Raw genomic sequence first — 21,440 nt, 5'->3', positions numbered from 1 at the left:
ATTGGGGGAGAAATCACTTCACATAGTGTGAGAAGGTGACAGGCAGAGTGTTGGAATCCAGATATATCAGCTCCAGGTCTGACATGTGTGGTCCAGGATGGCTCTGAAGTAGGCCTCAGCCCAGGTGTAGATCCTTGACTCATTACTGGGCCAGAAAAGGCTGCAGTTCCATGAGGTAAAAGGAGGTGTTTGGTTCTGTCCTGTAACCCTGAGTCCGGTGAGACAATATTGCGCCTGTTTTGTTCGTGTGGCTGTAAGTAAGCCACATGTATAGTTAGGTTATCCCAGGGGTGAACCTGCCCCTTTCGCCGCCCGAGGCGAAGTGCAGAAAGCCGCCCCCCCCCGCGGGGGAGGGGGCGGAGCGGGGGCAGGGCTTAGCGGAGGGGGCGGGGCTTAGCGCCGTTCGCCGGCAGAGAGCAGGCCCGGGGACTGCCTGCGCTCTGCCTGAGCGTGCGGGGAGGCTGCTGGAGCAGCGCTGCTCCAGTGGCCTCCCCAAACCACCGCTCCGTGCTAAGCCAGTCCAGGACAGCTTGTCCTGGACTGGCTTAGATTAGCAAAAATGCCGCCCTCCCTGAGGCCCTGGCATAGTGCCGCCTGAAGCGCTCGCTTCAGGTCGCCTCATGGGAGGTGCGGCACTGGGTTATCCGTTCTGTTTAGCTAGTGGCTCCGACGAGCAGGTATTTATTTTGTTTTTCCTGAAGTTAAGGCTGTATTTTGTTTTGTTTATTTTATGCCTGAAGTCAAGGTTTATTAATTTTCCTGTTTTTTTTCTAAATGCACCAGTTTGCTGCACATTTTGTGTCCCTGTCTTGACTGTTTGGGTCTGCACCACTGCTTCTACAGAGCGAACTTCCCCACAATGGTTACATCTTGGGCATTTCAGAACATCAATGAAATTGTTCAGATGTTATCTAAAAGATCAAATTCTCAGCTATCATATGACAATAAACTTCGACCTGTATTATTTCCAAAGGGATCACCAGTGAAAACACAGGGGTAATTTGTTAACACTGGTGTTTCTTACACCAGTCTTAAGTCAATACCCAACAGGCCCAAGACTTGCAAGAATTACTAAGAAGTGAACCATAGTTCAAATCTAAGCCAGAAAGGAGTTGCAGTAGATTTGTGATATATAACTCATGGAAGTTTTCTAGTTTTCATAATAGCTTATTTTATTAATAGAATTATAATTTTAAAATGCATGCTTTGTTTGTATTTACTATTTGAAGTTTTTGTCCCATTATATCTTACATTTATATTTTTTATTAACAATATTCTTGTATACTTTCCATAGAAATATTCACAGACACTTATTAGGCCAAGTAACCAAAAATTTAGACAGGGAACTTTTGGCTCTAGGCTGTCTCCATGGTGATGCCAGCCCTGGTGATTATAGCACCAGGGTTGGTGGTCACTATTCAGTAGCATAACTAGGAATGGCGGGGATCTGTGGCGAACTTTTGACATGGAGCCCCCCCACGACCGACAAACATGCACTATTATGCCCCATAGTGGCCCCTGCACACAGTATTATATCCTCCAAGGGGAGGATACAAACATAAAAAATGCTGTTACTTACCTCTCTGTGGCTCCGATGCAGTCCCTGCTGATGTCAGCCATCTTCAATGATGTACAGGATGTCTCTTGACCCTGGCCCATGTGACGTCAGAGAAGTCACACAAGAAGGCCTGAAGCCTGCCTGGAGCCAGGAGAGGTAAGTAAGTGGGTTTTATTATTTTCCTGCAACTCCCCTGAGCCTCAGATCATTATACTCGGGGGTCTGAAAAGATCCCTGAGTTTAATAATAGTGTTTGTGAGGCCTGTGGCCTCACTTACCGATCCCGGCTCCTGTTCATACCCAGCTCTGCAAAAGGAGAAGCGCAGGTGGCCATGAACAGGATCCAGGATCGGTAAGTAAATAGGGCCCGTTTAACTCCAGCAGGTTATGCCCTATTAAAAAAAAAAAAAAAAAACCCCAGCACTAGTGATTGTCACCAGGCCCCCTAATGTCCCAAGCCTTTTGGCAGCCGCTATCGCTGCTACCCTGGTAGTCACACCCTTGTGACTATTATAAGATGTAAAATAATATAAAACTTGTCCTCGTTCAAAGAAAGTCTAGCGCTAAATAAAGCTACATATTGTATTATATTTCCCACTTATGGGCTAAGTGAAGCCAAATGAATAAATGGGCGACTGTATTGTTACAGATATAGAGTCTAGTATAACATGCTATAGGCAATGATCAGATTTTTACCAAGTCACAGAGAACTTGAAGTTGACCACTAGGCTCATCTTATTCAGCTGTTTTGTCCAGTTATATTTTTGCTGGCTCACCTTCTGGCTAGAAGGATTGGATTATATTTGTCATACCTTTCTGTGTTATCTCTTTCCTTTCCCTCTTCTTTGTAATTGACAAGTAGATGTCTAACCAAACCAAATGTCGAATGTTATCATGCTTGACTGTCCATCTGTGTAACATCAGGAATTGATTAAGAAAGTAAGCGGGGGTTGTATATATTTTTTACTATATTCATTGTGTTATTTCAGTTCAAGCCTTTTTTATAATGTAATGAGACATTATTAGATATATTGGCATGTTCTCAGCATTCAGTAGCAGTTCATCTAGTCGCACTACTATGAAAATCCCTATAGTTTTTTTTGAGTTTGTGTTGGAATGAAAACAAAGGCTGTGCAACCTAATCAGATGGCTTGAAGGAAGTATACAAGACTGGAGTACATGAAGTCATATATCTTTATGTATATATCATTTGACACATCGTAAACCCTTAGTTTTGGCAAATATATTTGCAATAATAGCAGGGTAGAAAATCTGTTATGTAAAATCAGATACTATGTAATAGACAGTGAAGTTCAACTAATTCTTTGAAGGACTGTAAAGGGTTATCCAATAATATTTAAATCCCCTGCAAATGGCATTTAAAAAATGACTATTCAACCATCTCCTCCCCAGGTGAACTGGTACTGCCATTCCCCTGGTCCTCCTGCTCTTTACCTGTACATGTGGCACATGGCATTGTGGCTATGTGAGGGAGCCATAAGGCCAGTGATGTGTCATATATATTCTTCAGTAATGACAATGCAGACTTGATTGTTTTTTTTTTGTTTTTTTTTATCATCCAACTGTTTTATACATGCTGAGAAAAAAAGTACCAATATATAAGACATGTCCTCTCTCCTCTCTATTTTTTAAAAAATAATTGTATCCTATGTGTTATTCTCCTTTGTAAATATAATACATCATCGGCAGCTGGCACTTATCTCCGCAGCCTGGAGATTTTAAACAGGACCTTTCATGGTTTGGGGCACAGACAGTTCTATATACTGCTGGAAAGCCGACAGTATGCTGAATTCAGCGCACTGTCGGCTTTCCCGATCTGTGCCCCGGGTAAAGAGCTAGCGGTCCCGGTACCGTAGCTCTTTACAGTCAGAAGGGCGTTCCTGACAGTCAGTCAGGTACATCTTCTTCGCGCTGTACTGTGAAACCGGGGAGGAACGCCCCATCCCTCTGCTCACAGTGCTCGTCCATAGACGAGTATTATCAGGAGGGGAGGGGGCGTTCCTCCCCGCTCACACTGTACAGCGTGATAGGTGCTGCTTTGAAGAAGGACGTACCTGACTGCCTGTCAGGAACGCCCTTCTGACTGTAAAGAGCTACGGTACCGGGACCGATAACTCTTTACCCAGGGAACAGATCGCGAAAGCCGACAGTGTGCTGAATTCAGCGCACTGTCGGCTTTCCAGCAGTATATAGAACTGCCTGTGCCCCGGACCATGAAAGGTCCTCTTTAAAGGGGCTCGATCATTGGGAAAAGTCATTTTTAACAAAACACATACTTGCATAGCTAGTATGTAAATTGCCTCAGTGGTTTCTGAATAAGTCCATTTTTATTCATATGCTAATGAGCTTCCAGCCAGCTCAGGAAGTTCCCAGCAGCACTTGTCCCTGCTATTATCTCTTATGTGTGTGCAGACAGGAAGCTGAGTAATCAGCAGCAGCAACATGTGCTGTATACACCCATAGGAAACAATAGCAAAGAGGAGTGCACCGAGTCTAATTAGCATATGAGTACAAACGGACTTATTCAAAAACCGCTGAGGCAATTTACATACTAAAGGTAGGTATGGAACAGCCTTTCTAAAGGCTATGCAAGGATGTGATTAGTTAAAAATGACTTTTCCCAATGATAGAGCCCCTTTAATCTAGTAACTTCCATAGGTATCAAGGATAAGTACCCATCTCTGGTGTAGTACCTTTACAAGAGGGACAATGGTCGGGAAGCCTTTCCCTGAGCCACCTTCTCTCATTTCATGGCTGTTCATTACCCATGTCTGGACCCCTGTATTCCCACACAATCCATCTCATGAAGGTTACACAGATGAACACCAGATCCAGTGGAGTTACGTGTATCCTCTCACAATTTGTAAACTTGTTTTCCTGTCACCTACATAGCAATCTTAGCGGTTTGGTAGGGTCAAACTGCTAACATATTCTATTTTACGTTTCATACATTTCCATAATAGCAGATATATATATATATATATATATATATATATATATATATATATATATATATGCATTGTGCTGCAGAACATGTTTTGTATCCCAGATTTTTTGAGTCCTGCATTCTGTATAAGAAACAGTGAGATCAAGCTGTTTTTTTACCCAGTCCAATGAATTTAGTGATGTAGCGTAATTGCCTATTGAAGACAACCCTAACAATTTTGTCAGCACTAGTTGTTATGTGTTAGGTCATTTGTCTTCCTTTATGACATTTTGATACATATGTCATTGCCTACTTCCATCCTAGTATTACTGGATATTGACTTTAAAGTGACATTTTTGTATACTATATTTATAGAAACTAGTTTCTTGTTCTGATTTGCATTCCGTACTCTAGGTAAGGAAAATAACATTCCTTTTAGACAAAGTGACAATAAATGCAAGCAATTAAATCAATAAATTCTGTGGCAAAGTAGGACAATTCTATTTACATTACATTCAGACAGCTTAAAAGTATGATTTTTTTTTTCCCTGCTGACTTTGCATCCTGAGCTCAGTCTGAAAGAATGATACTTATATTTCCCAACCTAAAGGGTAATAATAAAGACAAATGATGCCTATGGGAAAGTAGTAAGACTCAGTTAATGACAGCAACAAAACAGTTGTATAATGACAAGCCTTAACTTCTGCGTTATAATATAATGATTTACAATAAATATAACAGCATTTACTACCAAGTGGTAATTACCAGACTGAATCATTAAGAGACATTCCTATCCTCCATGTTTATATGTTACTCTAAGCATGCATTGCTCTCCACGGTTGAGAAATAGACAAGGTAATTCATTTCTTCAACAGCTTCATTGCAAATTATACTAAAACACAATCTGTAAAACAGTCTCTTGTAATGTATGTACATTTCACACTGCACCAGTCTAACAGCCTTGTGGTAGAAGAACTCATCATAGGGATAAGTGGGCGCAAATAAAAGAACATGTTGCTTCATAAACAATTTATATCAATCTGACATAACAGAATAATCCTATTAAATCTAAGTGGAAGCTTAAAGATATGAAAAGGGTAATGAGATTACAGGATTACTTTTTTAGTATTTACACTGTTGAACTGTTTAGTTATTTTGTTCCTTACACTGGAAATACTGTAAACACTTGTTGATCACAATTACTCTAATGGCAACCCATAAGCAAGCACAAAAATACAAAAAGAACATGAGTACATTGTATGTGTCCAAAGTATATATATTGATATCTCTATAAGCAAATGTTATTCTCTGGGTAGAAAGAGAAAAATTGCAATTTTGCCATAGATTTTTGTTTTAATTAGAAATTTGCCATCACTCATTGTGCTGCACTATTTTTTATTGTGTGAGTCAGAACAATTATGGTGATACCCTATATGTATTTAATTTTTTCTACTCTTGCACAAAAAAATAGATAAAAATAATTTGTGTCATTGTCAATGGCTTATGTGAGGGCATGCTTTTTACAAGGTCAGTTTTCATTAGTATCATGTTGGGATACATACTACTTGTTGGTAGCTTTTTATTTCATATTTGTAGGAGGTGAAATGTACAAAACAATTAATTTTGACATTGGTTGTTATTTTTATTTTTGTTTAAAAGGTGAACACATTAGTTTTTCGTGTTTTTTAAAATCATTTTATAAACCGTGTTATTGGTGCTCTCAGGGCTGCAGGCCTCATTTGCATAAATTTTAAAAGTTATTTTTTTTCTAAATCTCCAAAAGTAACATTTATGACAAAGACACCGTATGTTGTTTATGGCTGAGGATCCACATTGCTTTTTTTGTTGCAAATTTTGCTGTGTTTTTTTAATTTTTTAATCCAAAGCGAAGAATGGCTAGAAAAGCAATGGGAAATATATAGGAAGCTCTTATACTTTTACCTTCTATTCGATCCACTCTTGGATTTGGCTAAAAAAAAAAAATGTAGCAAAATCTGCAACAAAAAAGATGTTTCTACAACATGGGGTTATCGCTGTAAAGTGCTCTGTAATGTGTTGGTTGCAACAGAATATGCATGGGGGAGGTAATAATAAGACTCCCTTTAAGATAAAAACTTCCAAACATATTAACAAGAACAGCAAAAACTTACAGCATTGGGAAGGCCTTGAAAGAGAGGAGCACTGTGGATTCCACTGTTCACATAGTGCCTGGAAGAGAATGATTTCATTAGTATAATAAAAATCCCCTACAGAGCATATAAAATCAATCAAATATTTAATATTGTTTAACATATTGGTACAAAAAAAAAACATGTGCCAGACCAGGTAAGCCATACACATATGGTAACTGTTGTGGTAAAGTGTACGGTAAGGTGGTGGATGGAGTGTATATCTCTCCTGGTTTCCTCAGCCAGGCGAGATAAACGAAAGCCAGGATAATCATGTTCTAGCAGAGCATAGTCTGCTGGAACTCTTGTTCCATATTATGGGTTGGCTTTTCTGGACTGGAGGGCAGGTTGGTAGTGGGAGCCTTCCAGTCTACACCCTTACTCCACCACGGGTTTTGCCCTGAGTCCGGGGCAGTCACAGGTGAGGCTTCCTTAGGACTATTTACGGGGGAAGGAAGCTCAGTTATGGGCCTGATACACACATGGAGTGTGTGAGCAAAACACTCCTGAGGAAAACAGGTATTGTGTGGACTTTGCCCTGCTAATATGGGGACTCAACCTGCTCTAGGTCAGAGAGGTAACCTACTGTATAGGTAGAGCCGGACAAGGCTTAGGTTTTGTTGTTTTTGTTTCTTTGCTGGCACAGTGTTTTATGCCGAAAGCCCAAATAAAACACTCTGGACTTGTTTATCATAATACCTGTCTGCATGGTGTCATTGCCGTTCCCAACCGTGTGAGCTGAACCCCTTACACTGTACAACAGACTTTTCACTGCCAAAGTAACTACTACTGCCAACCTTCCTATTAACCATGCCTCCGCACCCAATCTCCTGTCCGTCACCACCTACTTTGGTCTCTTTCAATGGTCCTCCTCTGCTACTCACACAAAGGGGCTCACACTGGACCTCATATTCACCCGCTTTTGCTCTCTATCCAAACTTTCTAACTCTAACCATGCTCTTTGACCACAAACTACTAATATTCTCTTCCCTCCCTTCTGTAACTGACCCCCAACCCCAAAGCAACACGTCCCCACAGGAATTTTAACTGCATTTACATCTGTACACTCTCTGACTCTACTAGCATTCACTGACATATCCCCACTCCAGGAAGCAGATTCCGCTGCTGCCTTCTATAATACCACAATTACTTCAGCCCTTGACTCTGTGGCCCACTTCACAGACTAGAGCCGGATCAATCAACAGGCAACACAGCATGCTGTCCTGACAAAAAATTGGGACATGCTTCACGGGTTGCAGAACACCTCTGGGAGAAAAAACACTCCCTGGAGGACTTCAGGTATAAAGAGGCAAGTCTCAACTTCAAGAACACACTCACCTCTCCAAAACAGGTCTACTTCACCACACTCATATCTTCCTTATTCACTAACTTCAACTCCCTTCTCTATCCTCCTGTGCCCCCTCAACTTATCTCAGCTGAAGACTTTGCCTCTTATATCAAAAACAAAATTGACACCATTAGAAACAGTCTCACCCTACACTCCAACAACCACTCCACCCAACTGTATGTTACGCTTCATTCTTAACCTGTTTCTCCACTGTCACCAATGAAAAGCTCTCCAACTTAATTTCAAAATCCCACCTCCCCTCCTGTGCACTTAAACTGATCCAGTTACAGCTCATACCCAGCCTCACTGAAGTCTTTACCCCTGCCTTACCCTATCTCTTCAACCTATCTCTAACTAGCACTGCTCCGGGCCCGTACACGATCTGCCTCTTCTGATACGTCTTTCTCTGGATCTTCTGCCACAGGGGGTCGGACTAAGCACCCTAGGCTGTCAAACAATTAGTTCATTCTCAGTTCATTGCTAACAAGGTAGGATCTTGAATTGATGATAAATAGAGATGAGCAAGTACTATTTGAAACGGCATATAGAGTCAAGGTTAAAGGGATTCTACCATTAAAACTCTTTTTTTCTTGTTCACACGTCGGAATAGCCTAAAAAAAGGCTATTTGTCTCCTACCTTTAGAAGTCGTCTCCGGCCCGCCATTCGGTTAAAAACCCGGTTTTTGTCGGTATGCAAATGAGTTCTCTCGCAGCACTGGGGGCGGGCCTCAGCACTCAGACAGCACTGGGGGTGTCCCCAATGCTGTGAGATAACTCTCTCCACCGATGCCGCCATCTTCTTCAGCAACCGCCTGCCTCTTCACTTGTCTTCTTCCAGCTGGGGTCACACTTTGACACCTGCGTAGTCGGCTCTGCCATCGGGATGCAGGCAGAGCCAAGTGCAAAAGCCGGCGGCCATTTTTTTGGAGGCCACTTACGTGCGCATGAGCAGTACGCTCCTGTAGTTCTATGGAGTACAGAGCGTACTGCGCATGTGTGCGTAAGCGGCCTCCAAAAAATAGCTGCCGGCCTGTGCACTTGGCTCTGCCTGCGCAGGCGACGAAGTGTGACCCCAGCCGGAAGAAGACGAGTGAAGACGCAGGCGGTTGCTGAAGAAGATGGAGGCGTCGCTGGAGAGAGTTCTCTCGCATCGTTGGGGATGACCCAAGTGCAATCAGAGCGCTTAGGCCCGCCCCCCAGTACTGCGAGAGAACTAATTTGCATACTTACAAAAACCGGGTTTTTAACCGAACGGCGGGCCGGAGATGACTTTTAAAGGTAGGAGACAAATAGCCTTTCTTAAGGCTATTCCGACGTGTGAATGAGAAAAAAAAAAGAGTTTTAATGGTAGAATACCTTTAAACACAAAGCACAGTGGAACTTAACTCTTTCTCCACCCAGCTTTCTCTTCAGGAAAAAAAAAATACAAACCTGGATGCTTGATTAACTGTGGTTGAGCACTTTCTAAACTCACAAGGCTCCCTTCTCAGAGCCCTTTTTCTACAGTTTGAAAATAGGGGCCGTCAAAATAATATTAAGCTTCAGGGCATATTGGAATAAGTTCCAGTCTATGACCTCTGCTCTATCGCTACCTCTTTAATGAGTTGCTGGACCGCCCAGTTGACACAGAAACCAACATTGACACAATCCACAGGACACTGGGTTCAAGGTCCCCAGTGACTTTCAGAACACATGATGTACTATGGCGCATACACTTCTACAGGGAGAAAGAGAAGGTTCTACAGAGAGTGTGGCAGAGACAAACAGTTACCTTCCTGGGTGTGCAGATTCAGCTTTTACCCGATGTCTCATGCAACATGCTAGCAATGCGTTGCCTCTTTAAACCAACCCTGCAAATCTTCACTGATGTTGGAGCTTCATATCGATGGGGACATCCCTTTCATCTTAGTTACACACAATGGATCTACAATGGATTTACCCTGGCTTCTCTGGATCAAGTGCCTGCCCTGTCTTATTTCTTGGGCCTCACTCATATTCACCTTCTGCGTTGGATGAATTTACCAATGTCATCTCCCGAGCCCCTACCACCACCTCAATCAAATCGCGAGGCAAAACGGCCTGAAGAATTAGCATCTCGCTTCTTTTTCCGGGAGCCGGAACAAACCAGCTTCCTGAAAAAAGACCTGAGCGACTTCCATTGATTTCAATGGGAGCCATATTTTTGGTCAGGATTTTCAGGCTGATACGGCCTCAAAATCCTGACCAAAATACTCTATGTGAACTCACCCTTACACACTGTGGTTTGTTCAGTTGTAGTCTATCTATCTATCTATCTATCTATCTATCTATCTATCTATCTATCTATCTATCTATCCATCCATCTTTTTGTTTAGATAGAAAACTTATTTGATATTTTTATTACATTAAAAAAAGGTAGCAATATTATAAACTAATATGCATTCTATTAAAATTACACACTTGGAAAAGGGTTCTCCTCCCACAGGTGCAGACTTTGTCGCTAGGGTAAAAGATGTCCGCAGCATGGAGTATTTAACGCCCTCCCTCAACCATACGTTGGATGCCTTCCAGGCGGTGTGGTCGCCTTGGGACTCTTACTGCATTCTCTGTGGTTTATGACTCCGTCACCCTCCCCCCTTCCCTTTCCTCTCCCCCCCCCTTTTTTTATTCTGGTCTGTTATATTTTGCTGCTGATTTGTTTGTTGTTTGATATTGTTTGTGTTTACTTCTTTGTACCAATTTCTTGAGAAAATCTTAATAAAAATTACAGTTAAAAAAAATAATTACACACCACATACTAGATAACATAGATAGATAGCTTCCACTAGATCTTGCAGTGCAATACTTTATGTAATAGCCAGTATACATTATTATGCGCAACAAACTACTATGTTCTAGATAGCTGCACTTTCTTATCTTTTCTTGTGACAGACAAGCATTAAAAAAATAAAACACAGAATGACAAACGGATCTGTCATACATCATGAAGTGTTTTAAGGTCTTATTCTTCTAAGTACAATTTGGAACAATTTTTGTCTATGAATATTTACTAGCTGAGCTGATGTACTGCGTGTATTTTAACAGCTTCTGTGAAATAACTACAGTCTGCATTAGGAAAATTGTTTAAAATCAGTAGAGAGGAATGTGGAAAATGTCAAGGAAAAGCGTGCAAATGTAACTGTAATCTATGCAAACTCCTGTGAAACTAATTTAGAACACATTAAATATCACAACATTGTCTTCCTGCAAATTGCTCACCATTATTGAAGTAATATATTTTAGGGTGCAAGGAAAATTTACTTTAGAATAAATGTATTATTCAGTAATCACAAGCAGAGCTGGAGCTTACAAATGGACTATTAACCTTCAATGACCCAGGACCATGCTAGGTTTTTAGGTTGGCCACATGAGCTTTTGACTAAGTAATGTATATATTTTATATTGTTCCTTGGTTCTGTAATAGGCTGCCTAGTGCAGCCTGTGTTAGAACCACATTGAAGACAAGCCAGGGAGCTTTCAATAGGCTCTTGGCTGTCTCCCACTCATGTGCCCATGTACCACTAGTAACATGGTGCCTTGGTCATGTTTGATCAAGGCATCAATATGATTAATGCTGATCAATTGGTGCATTGATGGTATCCAAGGTGCATCATGAATAGAGATGAGCGAACACTAAAATGTTCGAGGTTCGAAATTCGATTCGAACAGCCGCTCAATGTTCGTGTGTTCGAACGGGTTTCGAACCCCATTATAGTCTATGGGGAACAGATACTCGTTAAGGGGGAAACCCAAATCCGTGTCTGGAGGGTCACCAAGTCCACTATGACACCCCAGGAAATGATGCCAACACCTCTGGAATGACACTGGGACAGCAGGGGAAGCATGTCTGGGGGCATCTAAGACACCAAAGACCCTCTATTACCCCAACATCACAGCCTAACAACTACACACTTTACACACTCAATACCACCTCTCTGACAGTAGGAAAACACCTTGAAACATGTGTATTTGGCACTTGCAGTGAGGAGAGCTTGTCACCAGCAGTGAATTTGGCCCTTGTAGTAAGTTGAGGTTGGCACCAACATTTGTTTTGAAAATCAGGGTGGATTGAGCCTCTAACCAGCAGAGTTTGGGCAAATTCATGGTGGAGGGAGCCTCTAAAAACCCCAGTTTGGACCAATTCATGGTGGAGGGAGCCTCTAAAAACCCCAGTTTGGACCAATTCATGGTGGAGGGAGCCTCTAAAAACCCCAGTTTGGACCAATTCATGATGGAGGGAGCCTCTAAACAGCCCAGTTTGGGCAAATTCATGGTGGAGGGAGCCTCTAAAAACCCCCAGTTTGGACCAATTCATGGTGGAGGGAGCCTCTAAAAACCCCAGTTTGGACCAATTCATGGTGGAGGGAGCCTCTAAACAGCCCAGTTTGGGCAAATTCATGGTGGAGGGAGCCTCTAAACAGCCCAGTTTGGGCAAATTCATGGTGGAGGGAGCCTCTAAAACCCCCAGTTTGGACCAATTCATGGTGGAGGGAGCCTCTACAAACCCCAGTTTGGACCAATTCATGGTGGAGGGAGCCTCTAAAAACCCCAGTTTGGACCAATTCATGATGGAGGGAGCCTCTAAACAGCCCAGTTTGGGCAAATTCATGGTGGAGGGAGCCTCTAAAAACCCCCAGTTTGGACCAATTCATGGTGGAGGGAGCCTCTAAAAACCCCAGTTTGGACCAATTCATGGTGGAGGGAGCCTCTAAACAGCTCAGTTTGGGCAAATTCATGGTGGAGGGAGCCTCTAAACAGCCCAGTTTGGGCAAATTCATGGTGGAGGGAGCCTCTAAAAACCCCAGTTTGGACCAATTCATGGTGGAGGGAGCCTCTAAAAACCCCAGTTTGGACCAATTCATGGTGGAGGGAGCCTCTAAAAACCCCAGTTTGGACCAATTCATGGTGGAGGGAGCCTCTAAAAACCCCAGTTTGGACCAATTCATGGTGGAGGGAGCCTCTAAAAACCCCCAGTTTGGACCAATTCATGGTGGAGGGAGCCTCTAAAAACCCCAGTTTGGACCAATTCATGGTGGAGGGAGCCTCTAAACAGCTCAGTTTGGGCAAATTCATGGTGGAGGGAGCCTCTAAAAACCCCCAGTTTGGACCAATTCATGGTGGAGGGAGCCTCTAAAAACCCCAGTTTGGACCAATTCATGGTGGAGGGAGCCTCTAAACAGCTCAGTTTGGGCAAATTCAAGGTGGAGGGAGCCTCTAAACAGCCCAGTTTGGGCAAATTCATGGTGGAGGGAGCCTCTAAAACCCCCAGTTTAGACCAATTCATGGTGGAGGGAGCCTCTAAACAGCCCAGTTTGGGCAAATTCATGGTGGAGGAAGCCTCTAAAAAACCCCAGTTTGGACCAATTCATGGTGGAGGGAGCCTCTAAAAACCCCAGTTTGGACCAATTCATGGTGGAGGGAGCCTCTAAACAGCTCAGTTTGGGCAAATTCATGGTGGAGGGAGCCTCTAAACAGCCCAGTTTGGGCAAATTCATGGTGGAGGGAGCCTCTAAAAACCCCAGTTTGGACCAATTCATGGTGGAGGGAGCCTCTAAAAACCCCAGTTTGGACCAATTCATGGTGGAGGGAGCCTCTAAAAACCCCAGTTTGGACCAATTCATGGTGGAGGGAGCCTCTAAACAGCCCAGTTTGGGCAAATTCATGGTGGAGGGAGCCTCTAAACAGCCCAGTTTGGGCAAATTCATGGTGGAGGGAGCCTCTAAAAACCCCAGTTTGGACCAATTCATGGTGGAGGGAGCCTCTAAAAACCCCAGTTTGGACCAATTCATGGTGGAGGGAGCCTCTAAAAACCCCAGTTTGGACCAATTCATGATGGAGGGAGCCTCTAAACAGCTCAGTTTGGGCAAATTCATGGTGGAGGGAGCCTCTAAAAACCCCCAGTTTGGACCAATTCATGGTGGAGGGAGCCTCTAAAAACCCCAGTTTGGACCAATTCATGGTGGAGGGAGCCTATAAACAGCTCAGTTTGGGCAAATTCATGGTGGAGGGAGCCTCTAAAAACCCCAGTTTGGGCAAATTCATGGTGGAGGGAGCCTCTAAAACCCCCAGTTTGGACCAATTCATGGTGGAGGGAGCCTCTAAAAACCCCAGTTTGGGCAAATTCATGGTGGAGGGAGCCTCTAACCAGCCCAGTTTGGACCAATTCATGGTGGAGGGAGCCTCTAAAAACCCCAGTTTGGACCAATTCATGATGGAGGGAGCCTCTAAACAGCCCAGTTTGGACCAATTCATGGTGGAGAGAGCCTCTAAAAACCCCAGTTTGGACCAATTCATGGTGGAGGGAGCCTCTAAACAGGCCAGTTTGGGCAAATTCATGGTGGAGGGAGCCTCTAAACAGCCCAGTTTGGGCAAATTCATGGTGGAGGGAGCCTCTAACCAGCCCAGTTTGGACCAATTCATGGTGGAGGGAGCCTCTAAAAACCCCAGTTTGGACCAATTCATGGTGGAGGGAGCCTCTAAACAGCCCAGTTTGGACCAATTCATGGTGGAGGGAGCCTCTAAAAACCCCAGTTTGGACCAATTCATGGTGGAGGGAGCCGCTAAACAGCCCAGTTTGGACCAATTCATGGTGGAGGGAGCCTCTAACCAGCAGAGTTGTGGGAAAGCAGGGTGGAGGGAGCCTCTAACCAGCAGAGTTGGTGGAAATCAGGGTGGAGGGAGCCTCTAACCAGCAGAGTTGTGGGAAAGCAGGGTGGAGGGAGCCTCTAACCAGCAGAGTTGTGGGAAAGCAGGGTGGAGGGAGCCTCTAACCAGCAGAGTTGTGGGAAAGCAGGGTGGAGGGAGCCTCTAACCAGCAGAGTTGGTGGAAATCAGGGTGGAGGGAGCCTCTAACCAGCAGAGTTGGGGGAAATCAGGGTGGAGGGAGCCTAGTATTAGCAGAATTGTGCAACGCTTATGGTGGATGAGTATGAGGATGCGGAGGAATTGGAGAGGTTGAGTACAGACATGGAGTTTCATGTTGGGGTGCTTTACACAGGTGGGCACAAAAATGAAGGCTCTATCCAGTGGTGGTTCATTTTATCAAAGTGAGCCGGTCGGCACTCTCAGCTGACAGACGGGTGCGCTTGTCAGTGATGATGCCACCGGCTGCACTGAACACCCTCTCAGATAGGACGCTGGCGGCAGGACAGGACAGCACCTCCAAGGCATATAGGGCAAGTTCAAGCCACAGGTCCAACTTCGACACCCAATACGTGTAGGGCGCAGAGGGGTCGGAGAGGACAGGGCTGTGGTCGGAAAGGTATTCCCGCAACATGCGCCTATACTTCTCACGCCTGGTGACACTAGGACCCTCCGTGGCGGCACTTTGGCGAGGGGGTGCCATCAAGGTGTCCCAGACCTTAGACAGTGTGCCCCTCGTTTGTGTGGACCGGTGAGAACTTGGTTGCCTACTGGAGGAACTGCCCTCCCTGCCGCCAACGTCACATGCTGGAAACATCTCCATCATATTCTGCACCAATTGCCTGTGGCAAGCATTGATGCGATTGGCCCTCCCCTCTACCGGAATAAAAGACGAGATGTTGTTTTTATACCGGGGGTCAAGGATAGCAAAGATCCAGTACTGGTTGTCCTCCATGATTTTGACAATACGCTTGTCGGTTGTAAAGCACCCCAACATGAACTCAGCCATGTCTGCCACAGTGTTAGTTGGCATGACTCCTCTGGCCCCACCGGAAAGTTCAATCTCCATTTCCTCCTCATCCTCCATGTCTACCCATCCGCGCTGCAACAATGGGACGATTCGAAGTTGCCCGGAAGCCTCCTGTATCACCATCACATCATCGGACAACTCTTCTTCCTCCTCCTCCTCCTCCTCCTCCTCCTCCTCCATTAAACGCAGTGAAGCGGACAGATGTGTGGACCTACTCTCCAGCTGTGACGGATCGGATGCTATCCCTAACTCCTCTGTGTGATCTGAGTTATCCCTGATGTCAATCAGGGATTCTCTCAGAACACACAAGAGCGGGATTGTAAGGCTCACCATCGCATCCTCAGAGCTCACCCTCCTTGTGGACTCCTCAAAGACCCGTAGGATGTCACAAAGGTCTCTCATCCATGGCCACTCATGGATGTGAAACTGAGGCAGCTGACTTTGTGGCACCCTAGGGTTTTGTAGCTGGTATTCCATCAAAGGTCTCTGCTGCTCAACCACTCTATTCAACATCTGAAACGTTGAGTTCCAGCGTGTGGGGACGTCGCACAAAAGCCGGTGTTGTGGCCGCACTTTCACCAGTAGCTCTGGAACATTGGGGTAGCTCTTTAGGAAACGTTGCACCACTAGGTTGAAGACGTGGGCCAGGCATGGAACATGTTGGAGTCCGGCAAGCTCCAGAGCTGCTACCAGGTTCCGGCCGTTATCACAAACGACCATGCCTGGGCCCAGGTGCAGCGGCTCAAACCATATTGCCGTCTCATCGAGGAGGGCATCCCTCACCTCGGAGGCAGTGTGCTGTCTGTCCCCCAAGCTGATCAGCTTCAGCACAGCCTGCTGACGTCTACCAACGCCAGTGCTGCAACGTTTCCAACTCGTAGCTGGGGTCAATCTAACAGCGGAGGAGGAGGCGGTGGCGGAGGAGGAGGCGGTGGCGGAGGAGGAGGCGGTAGAGGAGGAGGAGGAGGGGGGTGTTCTTCTCGTGTCCCTGCCAGGAATGTTAGGCGGGGAGACGAGGTACACCGGGCCAGTTTGGGAAGCAGTCCCAGCCTCAACTACATTCACCCAGTGTGCCGTCAGTGAAATGTAGCGTCCCTGTCCGCATGCACTTGTCCACGCGTCGGTGGTCAAGTGGACCTTTGTGCAAAGCGCGGAACTAAGGGCCCGCCTGATGTTGAGTGACACGTGCTGGTGCAAGGCGGGGACGGCACACCGGGAGAAGTAGTGACGGCTAGGGACGGCATAGCGAGGTGCCGCAGTTGCCATCAGGTCCAGGAAGGCGGGAGTTTCAACAAGCCGGAACGCCAACATCTCCTGGGCCAGCAGTTTAGCGATGTTGGCGTTCAAGGCTTGCACGTGTGGGTGGTTAGCAGTGTATTTCTGCCGCCGCTCCAATGTCTGAGAGATGGTGGGTTGTTGTAAAGAAGCGCCTGATGGTGCCTTTGATGGTGCAGGAGAAGGAGATAAGACAGGAACAGGGGAGGATGAGGGAGAAGTCAACAAAGTGGCAGAGGCAGATGAAGTGGTGTCCTGGCTCGTCCTCTGGAGTGCATCGCTAGCACAGTCAGCAGTGGCAGTGGCAGAGGCAGTGGCAGAGGCAGTGGCAGTGGCGTGAACGGCAGGCGGCCTTTGTCCTGCCGTTGCTGCCTGCCACTGATTCCAGTGCTTGGATTCCAAATGACGGCGCATTGAAGTGGTGGACAGGTTGCTCTTCTCAGAGCCCCTAATCAATTTCGAGAGGCAAATTGTGCAGACAACACTATATCTGTCCTCGGCGCATTCCTTGAAAAAACTCCACACCTTCGAGAAACGTGCCCTCGAGGTGGGAGTTTTTCGGGGCTGGGTACGAACTGGAACATCTTGGGAGATTCCGGGTGTGGCCTGGCTTCGCCTAAGCTGCTGACCTCTGCCTCTGCCTCTAGCTACCCTTTTTGGTGCTGCACCTGCCTCAACATCCACACTACTTTCCCCGCTTGACATCCCCCCTGTCCAGGTCGGGTCAGTGTCCTCATCATCCACCACTTCCTCTTCCAACTCCTGTCTCATCTCCTCCTCCCGCACAATGCGCCGGTCAACTGGATGCCCTGACGGCAACTGCGTCACATCATCGTCGATGAGGGTGGGTTGCTGGTCATCCACCACCAAATCGAACGGAGATGGAGGAGACTCTAGTGTTTGAGCATCTGGACACAGATGCTCCTCTGTTAGGTTCGTGGAATCGTGACGTGGAGAGGCAGGTTGAGGGACAATGAAAGGAGCGGAGAACAGCTCTGGGGAGCAGGGACAGTTGGGGTTATTGTTCTGTGAAGCTTGGGAATTTTGGGAGGAAGGAGGACAAGACTGTTGGGTAATAGGAGGAGAGGAGGCAGAGTCTGACTGGCTGCTGGACAATGTGCTGTAAGCGTTCTCTGACAGCCATTGCAAGACCTGTTCCTGGTTCTCGGGCCTACTAAGGTTTGTACCCTGCAGTTTAGTTAATGTGGCAAGCAACCCTGGCACTGTGGAGTGGCGCAATGCTTGCTGCCCCACAGGAGTAGGCACGGGACGCCCTGTGGCTTCACTGCTACCTTGCTCCCCAGAACCATTCCCCCGACCTCGCCCACGGCCTCGTCCACGTCCCTTTCCGGGAGCCTTGCGCATTTTGAATTCCCAGTTAGAAATTGGCACTATATACCAGTAGCAAAAATTGTGGGTGCACGTAACCCCAATATATTCTTTGAATTCCCAGTCAGACAATGGCACTATATACCAGTAGCAAGAAATGAGGGTATTTATAACCCCAATATATTCTTTGAATTACCAGTCAGAAACTGGCACTATATGGCAGTAGCAAGAAATGAGGGAATTTACAACCCCAATATATTCTTTGAATTCCCAGTCAGACAATGGCACTATATACCAGTAGCAAGAAATGAGGGTATTTGTAACCCCAATATATTCTTTGAATTCCCAGTCAGACAATGGCACTATATACCAGTAGCAAGAAATGAGGGTATTTGTAACCCCAATATATTCTTTGAATTCCCAGTGAGACAATGGCACTATATACCAGTAGCAAAAATTGTGGGTGCACGTAACCCCAATATATTCTTTGAATTACCAGTCAGAAACTGGCACTATATGGCAGTAGCAAGAAATGAGGGTATTTATAACCCCAATATATTCTTTGAATTCCCAGTCAGACAATGGCACTGTATACCAGTAGCAAGAAATGAGGGTATTTGTAACCCCAATATATTCTTTGAATTCCCAGTCAGACAATGGCACTATATACCAGTAGCAAGAAATGAGGGTATTTGTAACTCCAATATATTCTTTGAATTCCCAGTCAGACAATGGCACTATATACCAGTAGCAAAAATTGTGGGTGCACGTAACCCCAATATATTCTTTGAATTACCAGTCAGAAACTGGCACTATATGGCAGTAGCAAGAAATGAGGGTATTTGTAACCCCAATATATTCTTTGAATTCCCAGTCAGACAATGGCACTATATACCAGTAGCAAGAAATGAGGGTATTTATAACCCCAATATATTCTTTGAATTCCCAGTCAGACAATGGCACTATATACCAGTAGCAAGAAATGAGGGTATTTATAACCCCAATATATTCTTTGAATTACCAGTCAGAAACTGGCACTATATGGCAGTAGCAAGAAATGAGGGTATTTGTAACCCCAATATATTCTTTGAATTCCCAGTCAGACAATGGCACTATATACCAGTAGCAAGAAATGAGGGTATTTGTAACCCCAATATATTCTTTGAATTCCCAGTCAGACAATGGCACTATATAGCAGTAGCAAAAATTGTGGGTGCACGTAACCCCAATATATTCTTTGAATTACCAGTCAGAAACTGGCACTATATGGCAGTAGCAAGAAATGAGGGTATTTGTAACCCCAATATATTCTTTGAATTCCCAGTCAGACAATGGCACTATATACCAGTAGCAAGAAATGAGGGTATTTATAACCCCAATATATTCTTTGAATTACCAGTCAGAAACTGGCAATATATGGCAGTAGCAAGAAATGAGGGTATTTGTAACCCCAATATATTATTTGAATTACCAGTCAGAAACTGGCACTATATGGCAGTAGCAAGAAATGAGGGTATTTATAACCCCAATATATTCTTTGAATTCCCAGTCAGACAATGGCACTATATACCAGTAGCAAGAAATGAGGGTATTTGTAACCCCAATATATTCTTTGAATTCCCAGTCAGACAATGGCACTATATACCAGTAGCAAGAAATTAGGGTATTTGTAACCCCAATATATTCTTTGAATTCCCAGTCAGACAATGGCACTATATACCAGTAGCAAAAATTGTGGGTGCACGTAACCCCAATATATTCTTTGAATTACCAGTCAGAAACTGGCACTATATGGCAGTAGCAAGAAATGAGGGTATTTGTAACCCCAATATATTCTTTGAATTCCCAGTCAGACAATGGCACTATATACCAGTAGCAAGAAATGAGGGTATTTATAACCCCAATATATTCTTTGAATTCCCAGTCAGACAATGGCACTATATACCAGTAGCAAGAAATGAGGGTATTTATAACCCCAAATATTCTTTGAATTACCAGTCAGAAACTGGCACTATATGGCAGTAGCAAGAAATGAGGGTATTTGTAACCCCAATATATTCTTTGAATTCCCAGTCAGACAATGGCACTATATACCAGTAGCAAGAAATGAGGGTATTTGTAACCCCAATATATTCTTTGAATTCCCAGTCAGACAATGGCACTATATACCAGTAGCAAAAATTGTGGGTGCACGTAACCCCAATATATTCTTTGAATTACCAGTCAGAAACTGGCACTATATGGCAGTAGCAAGAAATGAGGGTATTTGTAACCCCAATATATTCTTTGAATTCCCAGTCAGACAATGGCACTATATACCAGTAGCAAGAAATGAGGGTATTTATAACCCCAATATATTCTTTGAATTCCCAGTCAGACAATGGCACTATATACCAGTAGCAAGAAATGAGGGTATTTATAACCCCAATATATTCTTTGAATTCCCAGTCAGACAATGGCACTATATACCAGTAGCAAGAAATGAGGGTATTTGTAACCCCAATATATTCTTTGAATTCCCAGTCAGACAATGGCACTATATACCAGTAGCAAGAAATGAGGGTATTTGTAACCCCAATATATTCTTTGAATTCTCAGTCAGACAATGGCACTATATACCAGTAGCAAGAAATGAGGGTATTTGTAACCCCAATATATTCTTTGAATTCCCAGTGAGACAATGGCACTATATACCAGTAGCAAAAATTGTGGGTGCACGTAACCCCAATATATTCTTTGAATTACCAGTCAGAAACTGGCACTATATGGCAGTAGCAAGAAATGAGGGTATTTGTAACCCCAATATATTCTTTGAATTCCCAGTCAGACAATGGCACTATATACCAGTAGCAAAAATTGTGGGTGCACGTAACCCCAATATATTCTTTGAATTCCCAGTCAGACAATGGCACTATATACCAGTAGCAAGAAATGAGGGTATTTGTAACCCCAATATATTCTTTGAATTCCCAGTCAGACAATGGCACTATATACCAGTAGCAAGAAATGAGGGTATTTGTAACCCCAATATATTCTTTGAATTCCCAGTCAGACAATGGCACTATATACCAGTAGCAAGAAATGAGGGTATTTGTAACCCCAATATATTCTTTGAATTCCCAGTC

General features: G+C 44.6%; 1 protein-coding gene across 1 annotated transcript in view; it reads right to left on the bottom strand.

Moving 5' to 3' along the window:
- The window catches only part of LOC142195209 (uncharacterized), a 69,989-nt gene that overhangs the window by 26,781 nt on the left and 21,768 nt on the right, over nt 1-21,440 (bottom strand). Inside the window, exon 3 of the mRNA XM_075264801.1 lies at nt 6,656-6,713. Within this exon, the coding sequence (XP_075120902.1) occupies nt 6,656-6,713 (58 nt within the window). The remainder of the gene's footprint in view (nt 1-6,655; nt 6,714-21,440) is intronic.

This window comes from Leptodactylus fuscus, chromosome 2 (assembly GCF_031893055.1).
Source record: "Leptodactylus fuscus isolate aLepFus1 chromosome 2, aLepFus1.hap2, whole genome shotgun sequence".
NCBI lineage: Eukaryota > Metazoa > Chordata > Amphibia > Anura > Leptodactylidae > Leptodactylus > Leptodactylus fuscus.
The sequence above is the reverse complement of the archived record's forward strand: the minus strand, read 5'-3'. Positions and strand labels throughout refer to the sequence as shown.